The 20,982-nt window shown below is 57.9% G+C and overlaps 3 protein-coding genes across 3 annotated transcripts; 1 reads left to right on the top strand and 2 right to left on the bottom strand.

Annotated features, from left to right (window-relative positions):
• Positions 1 to 1,064: 1,064 nt before the first annotated feature.
• BESB_011250 (uncharacterized protein) lies at positions 1,065 to 6,042 on the top strand (the record flags this gene model as incomplete). The annotated part of the gene is made up of 10 exons (XM_029359879.1): positions 1,065 to 1,318; positions 1,562 to 1,637; positions 1,935 to 2,019; positions 2,349 to 2,417; positions 3,020 to 3,267; positions 3,649 to 3,849; positions 4,324 to 4,427; positions 4,759 to 4,968; positions 5,387 to 5,665; positions 6,003 to 6,042. 10 exons carry the CDS (start codon positions 1,065 to 1,067, stop codon positions 6,040 to 6,042), a joined length of 1,566 nt encoding a protein of 521 aa, XP_029222792.1.
• Positions 6,043 to 7,674: 1,632 nt separating this feature from the next.
• On the bottom strand, positions 7,675 to 14,900 carry BESB_011260 (uncharacterized protein; the record flags this gene model as incomplete). The annotated part of the gene is made up of 8 exons (XM_029359880.1): positions 7,675 to 7,736; positions 8,253 to 8,601; positions 8,961 to 9,114; positions 9,528 to 9,657; positions 9,979 to 10,051; positions 10,333 to 11,739; positions 11,932 to 13,621; positions 14,275 to 14,900. The coding sequence occupies 8 exons, from the start codon at positions 14,898 to 14,900 to the stop codon at positions 7,675 to 7,677; spliced, it is 4,491 nt and encodes a 1,496-aa protein (XP_029222793.1).
• A 2,369-nt stretch (positions 14,901 to 17,269) lies between these two features.
• Positions 17,270 to 18,905, bottom strand: BESB_011270 (uncharacterized protein; the record flags this gene model as incomplete). Its single annotated transcript, XM_029359881.1, has 4 exons — positions 17,270 to 17,375; positions 17,713 to 17,813; positions 18,371 to 18,429; positions 18,830 to 18,905. 4 exons carry the CDS (start codon positions 18,903 to 18,905, stop codon positions 17,270 to 17,272), a joined length of 342 nt encoding a protein of 113 aa, XP_029222794.1.
• Positions 18,906 to 20,982: the final 2,077 nt, after the last annotated feature.

Genomic DNA, 20,982 nt, shown 5'->3' on the forward strand with positions numbered 1-20,982 from the left:
TCGCGAAAGTGTCCGCCACAGAATTTGGAGCCATCTGCACCACCGGGTGGCTTCCAGCATCGCGACCCACGAATAACAGGCGTCAACTATCAGCTTTGCCGCCAGAAGGCCCGAGTAACACCTTTACAAAATGTAGCAGGGAAGGACAGGAACTTGAAGGTTAGGCGGACGCGCTTCGCCCCATGTAGAGTGGAGCCGTGGGCAACGGCAGCAGTTCCAGGGCAGATCGCTCCTCCTCATAAGTCAAGTCGCCTGCTCCCTCAAAGATACAACCACAGGTAAAATCTGTCGGCTGGAAGATTCGTCGAAGCACAGTACCTTCGTTTATTAGCGTGTGCAGATCCACAGCCAGTTCTGTTTTCTGACATACGTGTATCTTCTAGCCGTCGCCCGCAGAGGCGCACTTCTCCAAGAATGACGGCCAGAGAACACCAACAAGGCATTAACAATGATCGAAGCAACAATCCCAGGGCACACAGTACATTGACCTACTATACGACTGACAGCCAATGCGAGAAAGTCTTGCTGATTTTCCCTCTACTGCGCTCTCGACAAAACTAGTCGCGTGTCTCCGCGATGTCTCGCTGGCCGCGTCGCAGTGCATGCAAGCGAAGAGATCACGCCCAGAAGTCGAACGTCCAAAAAGCGAATTCCCGCTACGTAAAATAGCGCTTAGACCATTTCCGATCCGTTTATTTCTGCGTTCTGTTCTGGTCTTTCAGACACTGGAGCCGTTTCGTGGGCATGGTGCCTCTGGTAGACACGTCACATGGCACAGCTGCATCTAACTCATGCACACTCGTGTTTCCGACCTTTCTGCGAATCTTCCTTGCTTTCCTGCATGTTCCAGCCTCACGCATGTGAGGAGTGCCAAGCAATGCCACCCGGTTTGTAAGCCGGAAAAGTAGGAGAAGGAGCTTCAATCCCTGAGGCGGGGCGTGGAGCTGCCGCGACATCTGCCACTGGCTGTACATACATCAAGTAGTTCTCTGCGGCGGGCAGGGAACACTCTAGGCCGATTTTTCAGTCCCATTCTGCTACAAAAGAGCCCTTTCGACGCCAGCATGGTTTTCTGGCCACCCAAGCGGAGACAGAATTCTTCTTTTTCGGGTTCGGCCAGAACTGTTTTCTACGTCGAGGGCGACAAGAAACGCGCGAGGAGCCCACCCCCTACGCAACTCGAGCAGGCGCCGCCGACGAGAACTTTGAGAGAGTCCGAACTCAAACGACTTGCAAAGATGGTCGCGGCGAGAGTTGCGGTCAGCATCGAGGAGCTACATAGCTCGCTCGCGGCATGTTACGAAACAATCAATAACAGGTAGCCCGCCCCGTTGCCGCGAAAGCTGCTCAGGCTTCATTCGCTCCGCCTGCGCGCGCCTGCCACTTATACCTCCTCCGTCTGGCGTTCTTCCTGGGTGTGGAGGGATCCCGTTTCTCTAGTCAAACATCTTCTCTAATTTTCTAATGCTCGGTGTACGCCCGCACGAAATGCTCGCGCCTCACGCAAAGTCGCAACCATGTGCGTGTCATGCCGGCTCTTCCATGTCTGTCTACTCTCCAGGCCAACAACAGGATGCAGCCAGCAGGAAGTGCTCCTTCTCCTCCAAGACAACTGTTTCTTCCCAGTTGTCGAGCAGGTACGCCTCCTTGATTGTCTCTTGCTGCCTTTGTGGTACACCACAATATCCCTTCGTAGAGCCATCTCATTAGACGTCACGTGGCATGCGCAGATGTGTGGACTAAGAGAAAGGGCAGGGCTTTCGTCGAGAGGGCCTGCGCGCCTTTGGATATGGCGGTGAATTAGCGATGGCTCGTTTCCCCGCGTGGCTTGGTCTTCCGCTTCTCCGTGCCCTTTCCCGGGCACACGAAACTGGCGTTCGCTTCCTGCTTCCGCTCAGTGCTTCAGATGGGGATGTGTGCTGGTGTCTCTGCAGATCTGGAGGGAAATTGAGCTGTTGGAGGGCCGCTCTCTCAAGGGCCACGAGCAGGAACAACTTGTGGACTTTATCCGCTCGCGAGGTACGCAGAATGGTTTCGCGAAGAACGCGCTCTTCAAAGTTGTGGTCGGTAGCGCCGCTTTCCGCGCGGGACGGTGCATCCTAGCAGAACGAGACGAGGCCCAATCATCTCTGTTTTTGTCACGGGTTGCCCAGCCGGCCTTCCCGTCCCCACACCCCCTCCTGCCGCCCGACGACGTCTCGTGAGTTTTGGCTGCATGAGCGCACAGGCGTGTGCGCTGTTTGCCTGCACAGATGCCAAGATGCACACACCGTTTGTGTGAGTGATGATATCTGAGACAGGTTAACTCCTGTATACTACTTCCCGCGGTGTGTTTCGCGGCTCTTCAGGCTACCTGCTCCCCGAGGGCGTTACGCCCGAGGCCTTGCGGGACTTCGCCTTCAAGCGCGTGCTCCTGTGTAAGTCTGCAGCGTGCGGATCTTGATGTCTGCACGCCTGATTTCTCGCTGGCCGTCTGCGTAGAACAAGTCTGCCGTTTGGTTCTTGCGTCGATGCATTTTGCGGCGGCGGGGCTCGCCGGGCTGCAGACTTTTTCCTTCTTTCCGCGTGCGGTGGCTGGCGTGCTGCACGGGTCTGTCGGTTGGTGAGGGTCTGGAGGGGTTTCTGACAACGCCACATGCGCGTGTGGGCTCGAGGCGGCTTACTTGGAAGAAAGGGAGTGGATGGCTCTCCTGGTGCGCGCCCTTCGATTCCGGGTGCACCCGTCGCCTGCCGCAGTCCGCTTCCCAAGGTGCTGGAGTGCTTGCCCCCGATTTCTCTCTCAGCTCGTGAACGGTCGCCAGCACCGGACGACTTGTGTTTCGCTCGGCGTGGTAGAGGCGTGCTGCTCTACCCTCATCTTCTTGCATCGTGTGAGTGTGTATGGAGAGAGGCGTCGCGCCCTCGACTGTGTCCAATGGCTCACGGGCAGTTCCAAGCTCGTGGGGCGCCGCCGGGAAACGGTTTTCGCTCTCGCCATCGCGCTTCGTTGGCGACCGCATCTGTTTGCTCCGCTGAGCAGATAATCTTCTCATCGATATTCAGACGTGCCGCCTCCTCGCCAAGAAACGCCTCACGACGCGCCTTTCGTTTCCCAGCGCCGCGCTCTTGGGCGGCGTACGCACGCCTGAGGCGGATGCCGCCGAGCGTGCGCAAGCGAGTTTGGAAGCTGTGAAGGCCATTGCGCGCGCTGCCGAGGTGCCTGCAGACTCCTGCGCGTCTCTGCATGAGGCCGTTCAGAAAGGCGTTCTCCCTCAAGCTTCGCAGAAGGTGCGCCATGACGCGTAGTTGCTCTCTATTCTCGTCAGCCCAGATCTGTAGTCGCGCACGGATTCAGGCATGCAGAGGAATGAATGGGTACGCAGAGAGGGATGTACATATATATATATATATATATTTGCATACACGCTGATGCGCACATGGATTCATGTGGCGTCTACCAGAGGGGGTTAAGGGGAGACCCCGTGTGTCTCACACGGCCCTTTCGTTTGTTGAGTTTGCGGTACCACGGCGGGCGTTGCCGGTGGCGTGTTAGGCGATTGCGTGTCTGTGGGAGGCGTGTGTCACAGATTTCTTTTGTCCTCTGCCGCGCGAGTCGGTAGGGAACTGGAACGAGGTTCTCTGCGTCGATGCTTGTGCTGCGTTTCGCAGCTCCGCGGGAGGGCCGTAGAACCGAGCTCGCAAGCACTTGTTCCGGCGCTGCCGGCAGAGGCGCTCCCAGACGGCGCCCTCTTGAAGGACATAGCCACCATCACGAAGGTCCTCGACCGCGGGTACCAGCTGCGAAGACGAGTCATGCTCGGGCGACTCGACGTGACGATTCAGGCCTTTCTCTGGTCAAAGAAAGCTGCGGTAGGCGCGCGGAACCCACGCAGACGCGACGCAAAAAGGCAACAAGAGGCGGAGGAAACTTTCGCGCTTAGCTTCAAAGCGCACACCGCATCCGCAGGGTGGATACACGAGCGGAGTTCAGGACCGTGCAGAATCGACACAGCCAAACCATCAACCTCTCTATGCTGGAGCAAAGGGGGCAGGGAATAGCGTTTCAGCTCTGTCAGACCAGCTCGCGGGGAAGAGCAGCGATGACGGCGCTTCGTTCGAAAATTCCTTTTAACAGAACTAACCAGAACTGAAAGAGGAGGTGTGCGAGCTTCCACCGACCCGTGCGCGCGGGGGGGCCGCACCCGTAGGCGTCAAGCGAGATGCAGCCGCCACGATGTATGCATATGAGTCTTTGTGAGTCGAGGTTTCGCAGTGCTGACGCTTATTGTTCACGCTCTGGAATACTTTTCTCCTTTGTTCCGGGTTTTTTCTGGTCTGGCGCAGGAAAACGAGGCTGCGATCGCGACGCTGCTGCAGGGGATGATGGGATGGCGCGAGGCTCTGCTGAATAAACATGTGAACGTCTACGACGTTTTCGCGGTTGACAAGTAATCGCTGCTAAACCCTTGACACGCTTGGAGATATCCACAGACGATCTCCCGTGTTCACTCTGGAGGAGACACGTCGATGTGTGTAGCCAAGCGCCATGCGTAAGAGACTGCGTAGACGCTCGCTCTCGGGTAGCATCACACGCGTGTCCCAGCGTGCAGCCCGTCACAGGGGTCTCTGTGCATATATATATTCATATGTGTATCTTTGTACAATTATATTTGGACGGACATCTCTAATGTATGTCCGTACTTATACCTATAGACATCTAAATATTTGCGCCTCCCTGCATTTATGCAACTCTGCACAGAGTGTCCGCGCGCGTTTCAGGTCGCTTCTCACCTCGCGTCTGTCGCTGCCGATTTCTCGCACGGCGGACCCCAGCAAGGCAGTCCTGCCGATCAAGACGCTAATCATAGGGCCGGTGCCCGACCGCGGGGGCATTCCCGAGGGATATACGATGCAGCAGATTCGCAGCGACGTGCGACGCGCGAACGAGTCCATGAGGCAGAGAGACAGCGACCGAAGACCAGCCTTCAGGTAAGGCGGCGTCTACAGCTAGAGACTCACTCGCGCAGGGAGAATGCGAGACGCGCGAATGCGCGAATGACAAGCCGGACCGTGACTGGCAAGCGAAGAAGTTCAGTGGAGAAAGAGTGAAGGTCTACAAGGGGGAGGGTGGGGGGGTGGCATTAACAACAGTTCTGCGTCGACAGGAAGGGCGGAGACGCAAGAAGCTCGGCAGCGCCTTCGACTGAAGGCAGGACAGCGCTCGAGTTGGCTCCGGAACTCGCGAGAACCCGAAACCCCAAACCGAACCGAAAGGGTGTCGGAAAGGGCGGCGCATGGCTCTCTGAGTTCTCTCGTCTGTGTGCGAGGCCCGCGTTGCATCCAAGTGGAGGTCGATTTTTCGTCGAGTTTCTGGCTTTATTCACTCTTTTCTCAGAGGCGCTGACAGCGGACGCGGCCGAGGCGGCGGGCACTGGCGAGGCGGGGGCCATCGCAGCGACTTCACGTCGCGTGACCAGTTTTCTTTTTCGCAGTCTTCGTCTGGCTCGCGAGGCAGGGGCTACGAGGCAACTGCCAACGCTGCGAAAGGCAGCTTTGAGAAGCGCGGGAGAGACGCGCGCTCTGCGCCGAGTCGGGGCGGAGACGACAGACAGTTCCGGTCATTCCAGAACCAGCCGGGCAGAGGCCGCGGCGTGGGAGGGCGAGGCGGAGGAGGCTTCGGAGGCAGGTAAGAAAACATGGAGACCGCCATTCTGTAGATACGACCGAGTGCGCGCCTCCAGAGACACTGGGCAACAAAAGCACCTACCTTCGTATATATATATATATCTAGTTGTACATATATATATATACTTATAAATATTCGTATATGGTGTGGCCTGTGGTTCCCTGTGAGCGGGCGGGAGGCAAAACGAGAAGATCGCAGACGGGCAGGCCGGGGGGGAGGGGGGCGGGGGGGGAGGGCTTGGCTGAGCAGCGCCTCGCCCTGTCGTCTTTCATAAGAATATGAGCACATATCTATACATATGCGTTTTCTCTTTTTTCTGTTATTTCTGTCTTTTCAGGGTCGCGGATCGGCCGGCGACCTGGAGCTCTGCGCGGTGACAGGGACTCCTTCGTCGTTACCGTGCCCTGTCGGATCACCTTCGAGTATCGAGTTTCAGAAACCTGCGAGCGCAAGCAATATCCGCCAAAATACGAGCATGCTGCTACCCTCACATGTGTGCGTGTCGTCACGAATCCCGCTTGGCTGCACCTACAGATGTGTGCAAAGATATATGCGCATCGGTGAGATGGGATTCGCCGCAACGCACGAATATCCCCCCCTCAAGAAGACAGACTTGGGGGCGTGTGTGTGGTTTCCGTCCTGCTAGCCCTTTGACTTCTTCGAGGCAATGCTTAGCTCACTGGAGTGCGCGTTCCCCATCCCTCATCTGCGTCTACGGCCTTCGCAGTTCGAGGCGTCGTGAGGGACGACGTTGAGGTGTTCGCCGGCACTCGGCTTCCATTATTAACCCTAACCCGAGCTTCCTCAGGCATCGACGGAGCCTGCCCTAATGGCACGCTCGATTTGAGGAAACAGACATACATATAAATGTATATATTAATATTATCCACTACATCTGAGCGCGGAGTTTCCACTCCGAGCTACGAGAAAGCGCGCTGAACACAACATCACCAGCCTGACAGTAGAGAAGCTTTGCTCCCTCTCGCTATGCGATACGCGCTTGTTTTCGCCAGCTGAGTCGCTGATACTTCCATCCGAACAACGTTGCATCTACCTATCTAGGTATATGTGTCTATATATCTAGATGTAGGCGTGAGCTGCACTTTGGAACCTGCGCAAGGTAGTCACACCGCGACCGTTTCGGTCAGTGGCTTTTTGAAAGGAAAGCCCACCCGAGAGAGCATCGGATGTTGAAGGGAAAAACTTTAAATGACCTGACGGAAGACCTGTAGGCGGTTTCGATTTGGATGTCTTGCGCCAGCGCACAGGGGAAGAATCTCGACAGTGAGTAAATCCCGACGCTGCGTGCTGGAGTTTGGAAATCGAACTGAAGGCGCGCGACGAGCCGCTCGAACAACATGAAACGACAGCGAAAGTTCCACAAAGAAACCGCTCGCATGGAGCCACACGGCAAAGCAATGTGCAGGACCTTCCCGCGAGCCTATACCAGATTCAGTGCTGCCAAGTAAAAACAAGAGTTGAGCTGAGAGACTCCTCAGCTCGAGAACAAGCCGCTGGCCTTTGCATGTGAACGCGACTATTCCTTCCATGAACTGGGCACCAAACCAGAAACCTCGATGCGAGCCGCCACCTCGGGATCACGGAAACAATTGACGGTCGAGGCCTCGCGCGCATCCTCCATTAGACAACTCAGGCCCTTCCTCTAGCATTTCACTAGATGCCGGAGAACCACGGATCTCTCCGGTGTGCAGACAGCCCCCCCGCCCGTGAACTTGAGGTGTACATACACCGCGTCAGTGTACGCAGAATCTGGAATTAAACCAGCGTGAGGAAGCGCGATAGCAGTACCACGTGCTTCACATCAAACAGATGCATCCCTTAAGCCGCAGTCGTCACGCCCTCCTCTCCCAAATTGAGCGTCGCGATCGAACGCACGTGCGACGTTGCCTCAGGCTCTAGAGAGACCGAGCGAGACGCCGCGTTGCTGCGCTGTTACAAAACAACTCCCTGCAGGCGCCGACAACTTCCTCGCCCAGCTCGCGCGCCTCTCAGTCCTCGAGAAGCTGACGACAGAAGGAATGTCCAAAGCCCTTCGAGGCCCGCGATGAACCTGCAAACAAGACAGACAACACAGGAAGTGCGCGCGTCAAGCTCACGAGTACCTTATCTGATTCCGACGGCGCGGAGAGACGGGAAACAGCGGCGCTTCATTCCTCTGCCTCTGCGTCGACCTCGCGTCACCGTCGAACCACCCGGGCAGCTTAAGGGCCGCGCAGTCCTGCGCGGGGTGCAGGACGCGAACCGCTACCCTAAACCCTCCACTCCGCATTCTGCTTTCGTCCCGAGCACGACCCGCCGCGGTCTCATCGGGCACTGAACAGCGCATAGACGCGTGCGGCTCGGAGCGACTGAGTGCTTGCCGCGAAGCCCTGGCGTCCTCTGGTCCTTTAGTAAATCGGGGAAAGGCGCCGACACTTCCCCTCCCTTCAGTAATCGAATCCGCATCTGCATGACTCCGACCAGCTACGTCAAAGAGCCGCCACGACGACTCTAGAGCTCCTCGAAATGCAAGCGACACGGACTGTGCGCACGTCTCGAACGGAAGGCAAAACCGAAGGAGACTTACCCGGTTCCCACCAAATTTCTCCGTTCGGTCCGCACAGGAACCCGCCCAGCGCCCTGCGCCCCGCGTAAGCCCGCTCCGCCCGCGTTCGGGCCCGGGCGGCCCTTCCTGCGCTGCCTGTCCCGCGGAAGGCCCTCGCGCCGCACAGGCGCCGGCGCCCGAAGCGGAGACACGGAGACAGGGCGCGGGCGACGACGAAGGCCGCGACCCGCCACACGGGCAGGAGACAAACACGGAGGAGCGGACGCAGGAAGCATCGAAGCGTAGGGCAGCAGGATGGAGGAAAACAGTAAATGTATGTGTTGGTGAGGATACCGCGGTCAAACGGCGACCCCTTGGACTCGGGCACATCCTAGCAACGCACAACAGCAGCAAAAAATCCAGAGACATCCGCGCGACGTCTGTTTCTCTCTGAGTGACTTCAAGCCTCTCTCCCGCGAGATCTCGAGGCGTCTCACGCTTTCTTGAAAATCTGGTCTCTCTAAACGCGCTCCGCAGGCGATGCGGTCTATGCCATGCCACCTGCATATCGCCAGGCACATCCCCCCGTCTGCCCGTAGATAGACCCCTTTGGAGACACACATTGGAGATGCAGTATGCGCGCCCCGTGTCACAACGCCGCGTGGCGAGGCCTGTTGTTCCCCTTCAATTTCTTCAATTCTTTTTCTCCGTGCCCTGCGGACATGAGTCCGCGTCTCGCACCCAACGTACCTTGAGGTATGAAATGCGGTGCCAGGCCATCGACTCCCACGTGGTTAAGTTGGAGACCATCAGGTAAGTGTGGTAGCAGAAGAGACAGGACACCATGCACGAGAGGAAGAGGCAAAACATGAGCGTCAAGAAGAGCGTCACAAAGTAGAAGGGGCTGTAGGCAAGGCAAACGCAGCAAAACGCAGCACACGCGGTCCAACCGAAAGCGAAAAACACGCCAAGCACGCAAAAACCAGAAACCCTAACGCACTACGCTGCACGCAATGCAGCGCAGACGCGGCTACACGTGTAGATGCAAATAGATAGCATTCATACATATATATTCACGTATCTGCACATGTGTCTACACACATGCACATACAAATATGTATATATATATACATGGATATATATATGTATGTACATGCACATCCATATATATATATATATATATATATATATATATATATATATATATATATATATACGTATGGCTATGCATGTACAAGCACGCATCTGAATACAGATATATATACGACTTTATAGGTGAGTCGCACAGGGCCGAGGCGAGGGGCGCTGCGAACTAACTTTTGGATATGTCCTTCGCTTTGCCAGACGAGGGCGCGGATGTAGAACCCCGCGACGACGAGGAGCTCGAGCGCTTGGAGAAGCAAATAAAAGTAAAAGTAGACGCGATTCTCCTCCGCAACGCACGTCCCTGAATACGAAAGGAAAGCCGCACACTAGATGCGTCAGCGCAGCACGAGCGCAACTGACGAGGCGCGCCCACGAAGGAGCCTTGCTGAGAGGCTAAGACAGCCTCAGCTCAGTAGAGACACAGAAAAAGAAGCTGAGCTCAGCAGAGACACAGAAAAAGAAGCTGAACTCCCCTGACGGCGGCGCCCACCGCAGCGCACCAGGATGAAACGCAAGTTCGGAAGTCGTTTCATCACAATCGAGTTTCAATACTCTGCGTGCGCTCGTAGGCTGAGGTAAGTTTAGAGATTTCGATGCGGAGAAGCAATCGCGTTTCCCTTACCGATCCACGGGCAGTGATGGTCGTGGGTGCGGGTGCAGCGGCCGCACTGAGGGCAATGCTTCGTGCGCAAGGGCTGCAGAGCGGCAGAAACAGTGTCGACCCAGATAGTGTCACATCCTCGAAATCCAGACGCGTGACTCACCTTTACGCGTGGCTCATCTTTGAGGCCATTCCATTCGCCTCCGGCCAAGCCACATATATGTATGTATGTATATATATATATATATATATATATATATATATATATATATATGCACATGTCGCCCTTCGTGTCAAACATACATGATAGGCATATATACATATGTATATACATGTATGGGTACTCGTGTATGAGCCGCGGCCACGTGGACGTACCTGGTACATGCAGCATATTTGACAGAATCGGAGTTTGATGGAGGCTTGGTAGATTTGTCTTCTTGACACGTGGAAGATGCCCTTATCGTCCTGTAGGAGTTCGCGTTTTTTCGCCTTCCGCCTCCCTCTGTGCCGTCTCCGGCCCTCAGCGTCGCTTTCCTCTTCGTCTACTTCCTTCCACGCCCCCTCGTCGCCACCGGCGCGAAGTCGACGGGGCGTCTCTGCGCTGGTCTGCCGTCCGTCTGCGTCGGAGAGCCGCTCGGGCGCGGAGACACCCCGCGTCGGGGGCTCGCGGCTGGGCTTTTCGGGGGCCCAGGACCGGAGTCTCCGGTCGTCTTCGTCGATCTCCGAGTCCTCGTCGTTGCCGCAGCTGAAGTCGCCGTCTCCTCCGTTAGCCCCGCCGTCGCTGCTTCGTGCCCTCTCGTCTCCACGAATGGCGCTCAAGACGCTGCTCCCTTCTCCAGTTTCGAGGCGTCCTCCCTCGCCCGACCTGACGGCGGCGGCGCGCCATTCGCGCTCGTCGCTTTTGTCTCTCCCGCCGTCTCTCCTGGGCGCCGTGGGGCCGGCCACGGGGCGCGGGCGCGAGACGGTGATAGGCGAGAGCTCAATCAAGAGCTCCCTGCTGTCTGTCCGCGGCTCAGCCTTGAGGAGTCCTAGCGGGATTCCCCTCTTTTCTTCGCGCAGTCTCAGGGGCGCGCGGCCCCGCTCGTCGCCCTCGCTCAGCCGTCTGCGTTCTTTCCTGTCGCAGCTGTGCTCGCCGCCGTCGTCCTCTTCGCTGAGGAGCTGGTACTTGTCGCCTTTGAGCGTCCGCTTGTGGCTGTGGAGGAAGAGAGAGAATCTGTTGTTCTTCCAGGCTCCCTTTTCGCCTCTGCGGCCCCGTTCGCCTCCGCTCGCCGCGCCCGCCTCCTCCTCGGATAAGTCCAGCGGCGACATGGACGCCGACCGCGCGAGTCGCGCCCGGCCGCTTCGTCTTCCGTGGCGTCTCTGTGCCGCGAGCTCGTCGTCCGAGGCCTGCGGGCGCCCGCCTCCCTCCTCCGCGCTGCCTGTGGAAGCTCTGCGGCTCCTGCGTCGACTCGCGTCGCGCCCCGGTGACTCGGGTTCCTCCACGGGCCCCGGTGTATCCTTGGGGTCGGAGCGCCCCTCGTCGTCGGATGAGGACGAGATGCCGCCCCAGGACTCGCGGCGCGCGCGCGGCGCCGCTCGACTCAGGCTCCTGTCGGCGTGATCGAAGAAGGGCGACCTGGAGAGCGGCAGAAAGCTGTACGCGGGCGAGGACAGCACGGAGGAAGGCGAGAGCGCAGAGTCGGGAACCGTGCTGCTGTCAAAGTGAAACACGCGGTTGCAGGAAGCGTAGACGTCTGAGAAGGGCAGGAACGGAGGACAGCCGCCGCGACCCAGCGCGGACGCCTGCGCATGCACGAAGAAAGGCGAGGCGGCGGCCGTCGAAGGCTTGAACGCTTCGCACCTCCGCTGACGCGACCCCTCCGGAGGAGGCGAGAGCGACGGAGGCAACGGCGGCTCCCCCGAGAAGAAGGCGGAGGGGTAGGACAAGGCGAGTGGATGCCTCGAGGAGGGACGCGAGACCGGCCGTCTTCCCACTTGGTCCTGAGGGGAGAAGAGCGGGAAGCCCGACGAGCGGCTGCGACCCCCGCCGTCACTCGCGCGCCCAACCAGGATTTCCGGCCGAGAGGGCGACGAGGCGAGCGGGATGTCGTCAAAGACCTCGTCCTCCTCCTCCTCGACTTCATCGAGGAAATACAGGGCCCGCGCGTCCTTCCCTCTGCCCTCCCTCACCACGTCCGCCCGCGCGCTCTCCGTGCGGCCCCCAGCCACCTCCGCTCGTCGGCTCGCTCCGCCGGCTGGGTCCGCGCAGGGCGCCGACGGCGGCATCGGCAGGTAGACGCCCACCGTCCCCAAGTCTTTCGCCTCCGCTCCCTGCGGCGACCGGTCGAGGAGCGACAGCGGCTCCAGGCCGCGGCGCGACGCCCCTTCGTCGCCCGGAAGAGAGAACGTCACCGCCTGCGGGTGCGCCGACGGCGGCAGCGACGGAGAAGAACGCGCGAAGGAGGGCGCAGCCGCCGCCGGGCCGTCGGCGCGGCTGCCCGCGGCGCTCGGCTGCAGCAAAAAAGGCGACGGGTAGCCACTCGCGCCCGCCGCGCGGAGGCGCCTCCCCCCGCCTCGGCGCGCGTCCCCCTCGCCTTCACTCGAGCTCGATGAGGCCGGCCTCCCGGCGCCCATAGGTGGCAGAGACTGGAAGGTCGGCGTTCCGAGCGCAGGGGCTTCTTCGTCGGGCTCCGCAGCCGCGCCCCCTGGCGAGAGCGGCGGCGGACAGCCCCGGGAGGCCGCTGAAGACGCAAAAGAAGAACGCGACACGCACGACGACCCGCGAGGCAACACAGCCGCGGGCGCCGCCGTCGGGTGAGGCCGAGGGAACCCGCTGCACACGTCGGCGGGAGCCACCGGCGGAGAGAGGCATGCGGACGAGGGCGGCGTCAGCGCCGCAGAAAGGCAGGGGACGCTCGGAGGAGACATGTGCGTAGGCACCGTGTGGAACTCCGCAGAAGGCGTCGAGGCCTGCGGGCGGAGGTAGGCGGGGAGGTCGGTGCTCGTGAAGGCCGGAAAGCCGGTGTGCCGCTGGAAGGCGTCGTCGGGCGGCACTGTGTCGTCGTCGCCGATGAAATCTTGGAAACCGTCTGAGACTTCGTTTTCTTCTTCACTCGAAAAGCAGGAGGACTCGCCCCGCTCTTCGCCGCTGAGAAGCTCTTGCAGCGCTTCGCCGCCTTCGGTTTCTCCGCCAGTCCGCCAGCTCTCGTCTTCCTCCTCGGCCGGGGTGCGCTCCCGACGCGAGCGGCTCGCCGCGCGCGACGCCTCCTCCAGTCTGCGAAGTCTTTCTGTCCGCGAGTAGAAGAGCGGCTGCGCGCCGTATCGTTCCTCGCGACTGGCCTCGCGGTCGCGCGCCTCGTTGTCTTCTTCCAAGTCGCCCTCGCGCCGACGGCCGGCTGCTCCGTCCCTCTCTGGCCTGCGGACGCCGCCGCGCGGGTTCGAGTCTCCCTCCTCTCCGCTTCCGCCTCCACAGTCTCGCCCTGCACTCCGCCAGCCGTTCTCTGCGCGGCATCTCGCGACCCCGTCTCTGCGCGGCACAAGGGACGCGTCCTCGATCGCAAGAGCCAGGTCCGCTGCCCGCGACTTCTTCCTCTCCAGCGCCCGCGAGTCGACTGACCGCCGCCGCAGCAAACGCCCCGTCTCGCTCGGTGAGAGAAGCGTCGACGGACAGTAGTTCAGATAACCCCTGGAGCGCAGCGCAGTCGCAGCGACAGGCTTACGCATTCCAGTCAGCATCATCAATATACATACACATACATACATATTTGCACACACGCATATATTTATATATAAATGCAGATAGGTCAGTCAGACAGATGCGAGAGACCCTCGGCTCTACGCATGACGGGCGACCCCCAAAGATCCCTTATCAACGCTGAAGCAACCGAGTGGAGCGCACACACGCACCCACACACAGAGTAGCCACACAATCGTCGAGACGCATCCGCGCCTGTGGAGATACCTTTCCTCAACACATACGTATATATACACAAGTATCTGTGCATACACTTTTGCACAGATACTCGTGTATAATACAGCGACATCAATATACGTAAATAGATATATAACACGGCACACAGAGGAGCAGAACTAGATACATATAAACATGTGTGTATATCTAGATATATATATATATATATATATGTATCTGCATATATATATATATATATATATATATTTATGTACATATACATGTGCATAGGTACTAGTCCAAATATATGTATAAATATACGTAGATCGGCCTGTTTCTGTGTGTGCGGCTGAGTTGGACGTGAGGTGATTTCCATTGGCGTTTTTCAGCGCGTGTGCGGCTCCGCGTCGCAGCGGCGTGTGACTCACGGGTCTCCGAGGGACGTGCGCAGGTAGGCGAGGACGGTGAGGAGGACGAGGGTCCACAGGAAGAAGGCCTCGGGTGCAGGGTTTGAGAAGAGCGAGAGGCGGGGGCTCGCGGAGACGAGGAGCGCAAGCACGAGAGTCCGCATGACCATGACGACAGCCGGGACGACGAATCGCGCCGTCCCGTCTCCTCGGTCGGGCTTCGCGAGGTCGCGGCGCGGTTGTGGACCAGGGCGGGACGAGGCCCGCGCGCAGGGGGGCGGCTGCGCCCACCTGCAGTGGCTGAGCGCGCGTCTCTCAGGCACCAGGCGCGTCTCCGGGGCAGAGACAGCCGACGACGAGTCGTCCGTCCAGACAGGCATCGCGCGGCCGTCTGAGGAGTCAAAGTCCTGGTGCTCGTCGTCCTCCTCAGCCGCGACAAGGACACACATTTCCGTCTCCTGGACGGGGGCTTCCCGTAGGCCGGCGTTCTCCTCGAAGGCGATGCCGGCGCGGTGGTGGCGCGGCGCGCGCGCCGCTGGCAGCTTCAGAGGCCGCGCGGTCGCGGAGGCGCAGGACGAGGGCGGCGCGCGCCGCGCCGAAGCAGGGCCCGCGTAGAAGGCCGCGCCCACACGCGTCTGCCCTTGCATCGCGCGGAGAACAAAAAGTGGGAAGCGACGGAGCGAAGGAGACCGGGAGGCTACCGCGGTCCCGCTTGCCGGCCGGCAGCCACGAGGATGCGCAGCGAACCGCTGAAGCGAGGAGCAAAAGCAGCGCCGGCACGGACAGCCGGAGAAAAAAGGGAGAGAACGAAGCGCGGGGTGGCGGCGGCGGCCATCGACGAGGACGAGGGAGGACGCCGGTGGAAAAGAAGGCAGAAGCAGACACGCGGAACCGGGAAAAGAACAGCAGGAGGAAACCTGTTTCTCTGCACGGGCGCGACGGGGAACAGCGACCGCAGCCTCTCACTCAGCCACGACGCCGGCCGTAAACCACACAGAGCGCGACAAAACACAGCAAGACGCTACGGCTGGCTACGAAAGCCGCGTGCCCTCACGCACCGACAAACCTCCGAAGAGGGAAGAGTACAAGAAACAGAGATTGGGAAACCCGAGGGGAACGCGCGGTGTGCGCGCGAGCCGTATTCATACGTGCGAAGTCTGCGACGGCGTCCAGATTTCTGGAGAGGCCTCGCCTTGCGGCACCGGGCGTTCCTGCCGCGCTCGCCCGTTTTATCCACCTCACAACAGGACAGCGTCACAATCTCCTCTTCGACAGAGCGCCAGGGAAGCGAGAGAGGATCGATCGAGTATTGATCCCATCTTTCTGGAGACGAACTTGCTGCGAAGAGGCGAGGGGGGGCTTGGCTGCTCGGTGCAGGTTTCCATAATTCCAGATCGAACTGGAACTATCTTCTTTGTCACTTTTCGAAATGACGGTTGCGCGTCCCGCCCTGAGGAAAGGGTCAATGTGTTCTTCTTGAGTTGTGCCATCTCCTCGCAGGTGAGTTGGCGAAAAGTCACACCAACGAAAAACAGGGGAGTCACGCGCATGCACACACCAGAAACGCACCGCAGGCCAACCGCACACAGTTGACACGCGGCACGGGACGGCCCTCCATGCAAGCTCATGGCGAAAATGGGACAAGTTCGTCCAAAGAATCGAAAACGAGTCGTGTTTGGAAAGAGGCAAAGGGCGAGAAAGGCTTAATGAGATAACTGCGGTGCCGGCTGCGCGCACACAAGTTGTTCTCTGCCTAGAGAGAGCGCACGGCTAAACAGTTGACAGAACAGCTGAGGTAGCCTTCGTGTGCGAAACGTTTCAGGATGTGTACAAAGTTCTTCGTGGTAGAGACATTCCGTTGTCTCGAATGGAGCGTTGCGCTGGCGTTGCTGCCGTGTACTGGACGGGTTTAGGGAACGTACGGGTGTGCCAATTTTCCGCGCAGATCGCCTTGTCTGAGAGTAACCACTTCTCGCTTGCAATTGTCAGTGTTGTGGGCGAATCCAACAGTTTCCTGTTGGGAGCCGTCGCTGCAGAAATATATCGACAGGCAAGTGGAAATGAGCTCTTGACAGGCCGTGGTGGGAGCGATTTGCTTCAGGGCTACGGTTGCAGCGGAATGACTCTTCGGTTTGGATACAGCGTAACAAAGAAGGCATACGGGGGGGAATGTCATCGTCTGAGTCACTGATCCGTCATTTACTGACCGGCGCGAGTGTGTGTGCCGCAGGATCGAGTGCAAGATTTCGCACAGACGAAGTTCCGCAAGAGTGGAGCCCTCAGCGGAACAATGTTTGCAGTCGGACAGCTCAGCGAGGCTGACAGCCATCACTGCATCTTTACGGCCTTTGCTCCATTAGTCTTAGTGGTATGCAAGAGGCCCGAAGCAGTGGCGTGATATTCGTGGATGCATACCGGTCATTTTTCGTTACCGAGGGGACTAGAGAAGCTAGGAGGATCCGGAAAGACGAAGAAATCAGCGGTCAGAAAGAACAGACGCAGGAATTCAAGCCGGGCTGTTTTCGTGAAGCAGCTCATTCATGAGGAACTGGAAAGCATCGCCGTCGATTTGCACCATCGGAAGTCGAAGGCTCGCTGCTTCCGGCTGAGAAGGACAAAAAAGTGGCTGGCACTACGCGGGTACACCTTTTTTCGGCGACGGTTCCTTTTTTCATGTCAACGCCTACACGACGTCCGCATTTTATATTGTGTTCCACGGTTTGCAGCACACAAAAGAACACCGTTAATAGCGTAGCAGTTGTAGCACAGAACACCAAAGTATAGGGTTTAACAAGAGCGCACCTTCCGGGGACGCTAGTCCGGGGACGCTAGACCAGTGCAGCTCCCGGCGGGCTTTAGATGCCTTCGTTCAAAGGAAAGAGCGGATCGCATGCGCGTCCTGTCCCTGTGTTCGCGTAAGTGCCTTCCGACGGTCTCGTGTTCCTGTCATGTCGCTCGCCGCGAAGCAAAATCTATCCGCACTGTGGAGGGAAGGCTGAGGTGAGCACAAAGTGGACTACGCGGGAGGCGGCGTGACGAAGTTCTGAACAAGCCTCGACACGCATGCGGCTCTGGTGGCATAGAGGCGAAAGTTGAATCGCTCGTGGAGCCTGTCCCAGCATCTGAGTCAGAACACGCAGACAGCAAAGCGCCCAATGGAGCCCATGCGTCTGTTCACTAACAACCCAACACTCAGTGGAAGCAGTCCAAAGTGGGGAGCTAGCTTTACGCCGTTCCCAGACAAGTTGCGGACGACAACACGCGCGTCACGTGGGCACTGGATCGCATGCCCGTTCCCGACACGGCACGCCTAAACACTCTCCCTTCAAAGCAGAGTACCGCTTCTCATCCCTGTACACGAATCGCCATTTCTTCGCTTTGTGTGCAGTGACATGTGCCGTCGCTGAACACCGGGAGCCTCTGACGAGGCATTTGGAGGCAAAGCGGTCGGTGGCGTACGCAGTTTCTCCTTCCGCGAGGTGAATCGGCTTGAAGCCGCTCAGGCTCTTCAGGCCTCCTGCCAGGCACGCGGCGGCTGCGACGACGACGAGGAGAACGACCTGAACACGCCGGATGCGTGACAGCAGAGCCGGAAAAAACACAGAGGAACCCGAACCCGACTGTGAGAAGCAGATACGCTGTCCCGTGCTCACACGTAAACTCCAGGACTTCTAGAAGGCACTGCGCCGACGGCATCGGTGCCCGCGGATCAGCTGGCGCGTTTTAACCACCTCTGCTACTGAACAAATACCCGGAGACCGGCTCGGACAAATGAGAGCGCTCATACACCCCGAGCCTCACTGGCCTGTGCAAACTTCCGCTTTTCGCCTTCCTTCCTGCGCAACTACGTGCCCGTGAGCGCATGTGAGGTCAGTGCTACTCTTTTCTGTATGATTCTAATGTTGTCGTACGGGGCACCAATTTTTCCATCCATTCCAGAGGAAATACGCACATCCAAGTCTATGTATATGACGAAGCGTATCGGCAGCTGTGCACGTCGCTCCACAAAGGAAAAATGTCTTTTCCACGGGGTCGCCTCTCCGCCAGAGGGAAGACTGCAGCTGTCCTGAGGCTTTCCTCTCCAATCATGGGGGCCGTCTCAAGTCATGTAACTCACGTTCCACGGCAAGACGAAGTCATCCAGATGTCCGCCGGATTGTCGAAGGGCGTGCCGAGCTGTACACAAACCCGTATCTTCGCAGGAGAGAAAAGGATCACTCACTTTCGCCGACGCCACAGTAATCCATACAGTTTTCTATGTGGTTGTGTTCAGGGAGTTCGACGGGAGGCTTCAGACGGAGAGCCCAACTTCCTGGTAGAAACGTCGAGGCAAACGACATCAAGGAAGCTGACGTCTACACGAGCGCCTCAGGGCTTCCGCAGGTTCGATGCGCGTCCAAACAGAAACTATGTAGGAAAAAACGAGGCCATAGGATGGAGGTTCAGAGGAAATGAGTCGTCGCCATCGCGCCGGGGCACATAGAGTTGAGGAGTGAAGTTAGGGTGGGACCTCTACCTAATACCTAACTAACAGAGCAAAAGCCGTGATTTAAAAAGGCCAGAAGTCCGGACAAACCTTGGATGACGCAGTAGGCGGCTCGGACGAACAAGCCCACGCCAGCGAGGAAGACTCCTCTGCCGATGTTGCTCATTTTCTTGACGGCGAAGCGACACAGCAACCCGTGCGTTCTTCGCGAAGCAGAGGCAAACGACAGCCGGTTCGGCGTCACCGCGTGCCCCTCGTGCATACAGAATGTCCTTCAGGAAGGCGAGCTGCGAGGATGTAGTTCAGAAAAACGTCAGAATGCCGGCAGATACACAGGTGGTGCACTTCACGGCCTCGCTATTTGGAAGCAGCAGCGCTCGGGAAGTAACGAGACAAATTCGGCAAGATGTGGTGTTTGGATGAGAGACAGCAGAAGAAGAACGCTGTGAAAGTACTTCGACTTTCAGGGTGCAGTTTTGCAGGACGGAGCACGTGAAAATTGGAGGTGTACAGACAGCAGCGCATGGACGCATGTTACAAGAGGCAAGCCCACAGAATGAGAACTCTACTAAGAAAAACAAAACGTCTCTTTCTGGCTAAGCCTCCCATTTTTTCTTACAGTCCTTCATAGACGGCGAAGAGATAACGAGACCCGCCGCCACGGCACACTCGAGAAAGCCAGAGGGCAATCAGGGGCAATCAAAATACCTCATAACGAGACACAGCAAAGAAGAACGAGATATCTATTGGTCTCGGAATTCCACGGTGCATTCAAGTCTCAAACAAGGAGGACAGGATGTTAGACATTTCTTGTCCGGTAGTTGAGCAGCAACAACGCGGGTAATATATGCATGCCATCTGTTCAGTAGTGATGGGTGCATGCGAGTACACGCTACCGGCCGCAACCAGATCATGAGGGTCTGTGGAAAGCTTGAAAGAGTAAAAAGCGAGCCACGACCGCATAAAACCACAAGTCAAAAGGACAGAGGTACATTCCTGTCTTGCTAGCCTTCGATGCCCGTCGTGTGGCGAAAATAGTGGCCTATTTAGACACAGTGATCCCACTCAGTATCGTTAGTCACGCCGCAGCGTCTTGAGCTGGTGGCCTCAAGTTGGTCATTTAGTTCTAGACACTAGAGGAGCACACAGGGTATGCGAGGAGCAACTAGGGCCGTGAGCAGCTAGCATATGCACGTGGAACAACTATGTGATGGGCGCTGGTCAGACGATGTTGAGGTTGGAGGATCTGTTCTGTCCCAGCGGGAAAGCTTATCACTGAGGATGATGCACGAAACGGCAAACAAGACTGGTGAAACAGTCGCGTCGATCCCATCTTGTCACCACAGATAAGCATGCGCAAACGGGGGACGTCCGAGTGATATGTATGTGCGGCATGTGCCGATACGGTTGCTGGTAGAAAGAAACGTTTAACTCTTAATCCTAATCCACAGGTTGGGGCGGCATTCAGCTCGTTAACGGCGCTGGAGCCCAGAACGAAAAACGACCCTGGGCGTCATCCTTCCAGTACACCTACAACTTTCACCAATTGTAGCGCACTATCTAGAGGACTGGCAGGCTGCCGTCCGCCAAGGGTGAGCAGCGCGCTCTACCAGCTGCAGAAGCAGACCTGTGAGTCAGCTAAGGGCAATAGCGCGTCAGTTTCCATGACTAGTGCCTATCAGTGCATGCAACGACACCAATCGTGTTCGCAATATCTGTTGCAGCGGCGGCATGCTCTCAATAAGTGGTAGACGTAGATTCCGCCACACTGGCGCGACAGGGGCAAGTCGTCCTCGCAACTATTCTGCCATGCGTAGTGTTGATCAGGATGGTTCTTATAACACAGTTATCCGATCACGAGTACAATAGGTCACCACAAATGTCAGTAGAATCCTCCCGGTGAACATTGATGGGAACGAGTGCAAAATAGCAGTCCTGACAACCTAATACCATGTTCCCTGGCAAAGTCATCTCATCAACCCCTGCAAGTTTGCAGGATTTTGCCGCCAGTGCACCAAACTGAACACGACACTCACACATTACAAAGTATTACCGTCCGGAGCAAGAGAGGTCATGCCATGCCTGAGGTCCTCCCATGCCTTTTTTCCACTGCCGGCAAAATCCTCGCCTCCCTCCAGGTCGAGGGCATACCTGCGCCGTCCGCCGCCCCCCCTACCACCACCAACACGTCGGCGACATTCAGCGAGCGCACGCAGGACAAAACAAAACGACCTCGGCGGCTC

Source organism: Besnoitia besnoiti, chromosome I (genome assembly GCF_002563875.1).
Source record: "Besnoitia besnoiti strain Bb-Ger1 chromosome I, whole genome shotgun sequence".
In the NCBI taxonomy this organism is placed as follows: Eukaryota; Apicomplexa; class Conoidasida; order Eucoccidiorida; family Sarcocystidae; genus Besnoitia; species Besnoitia besnoiti.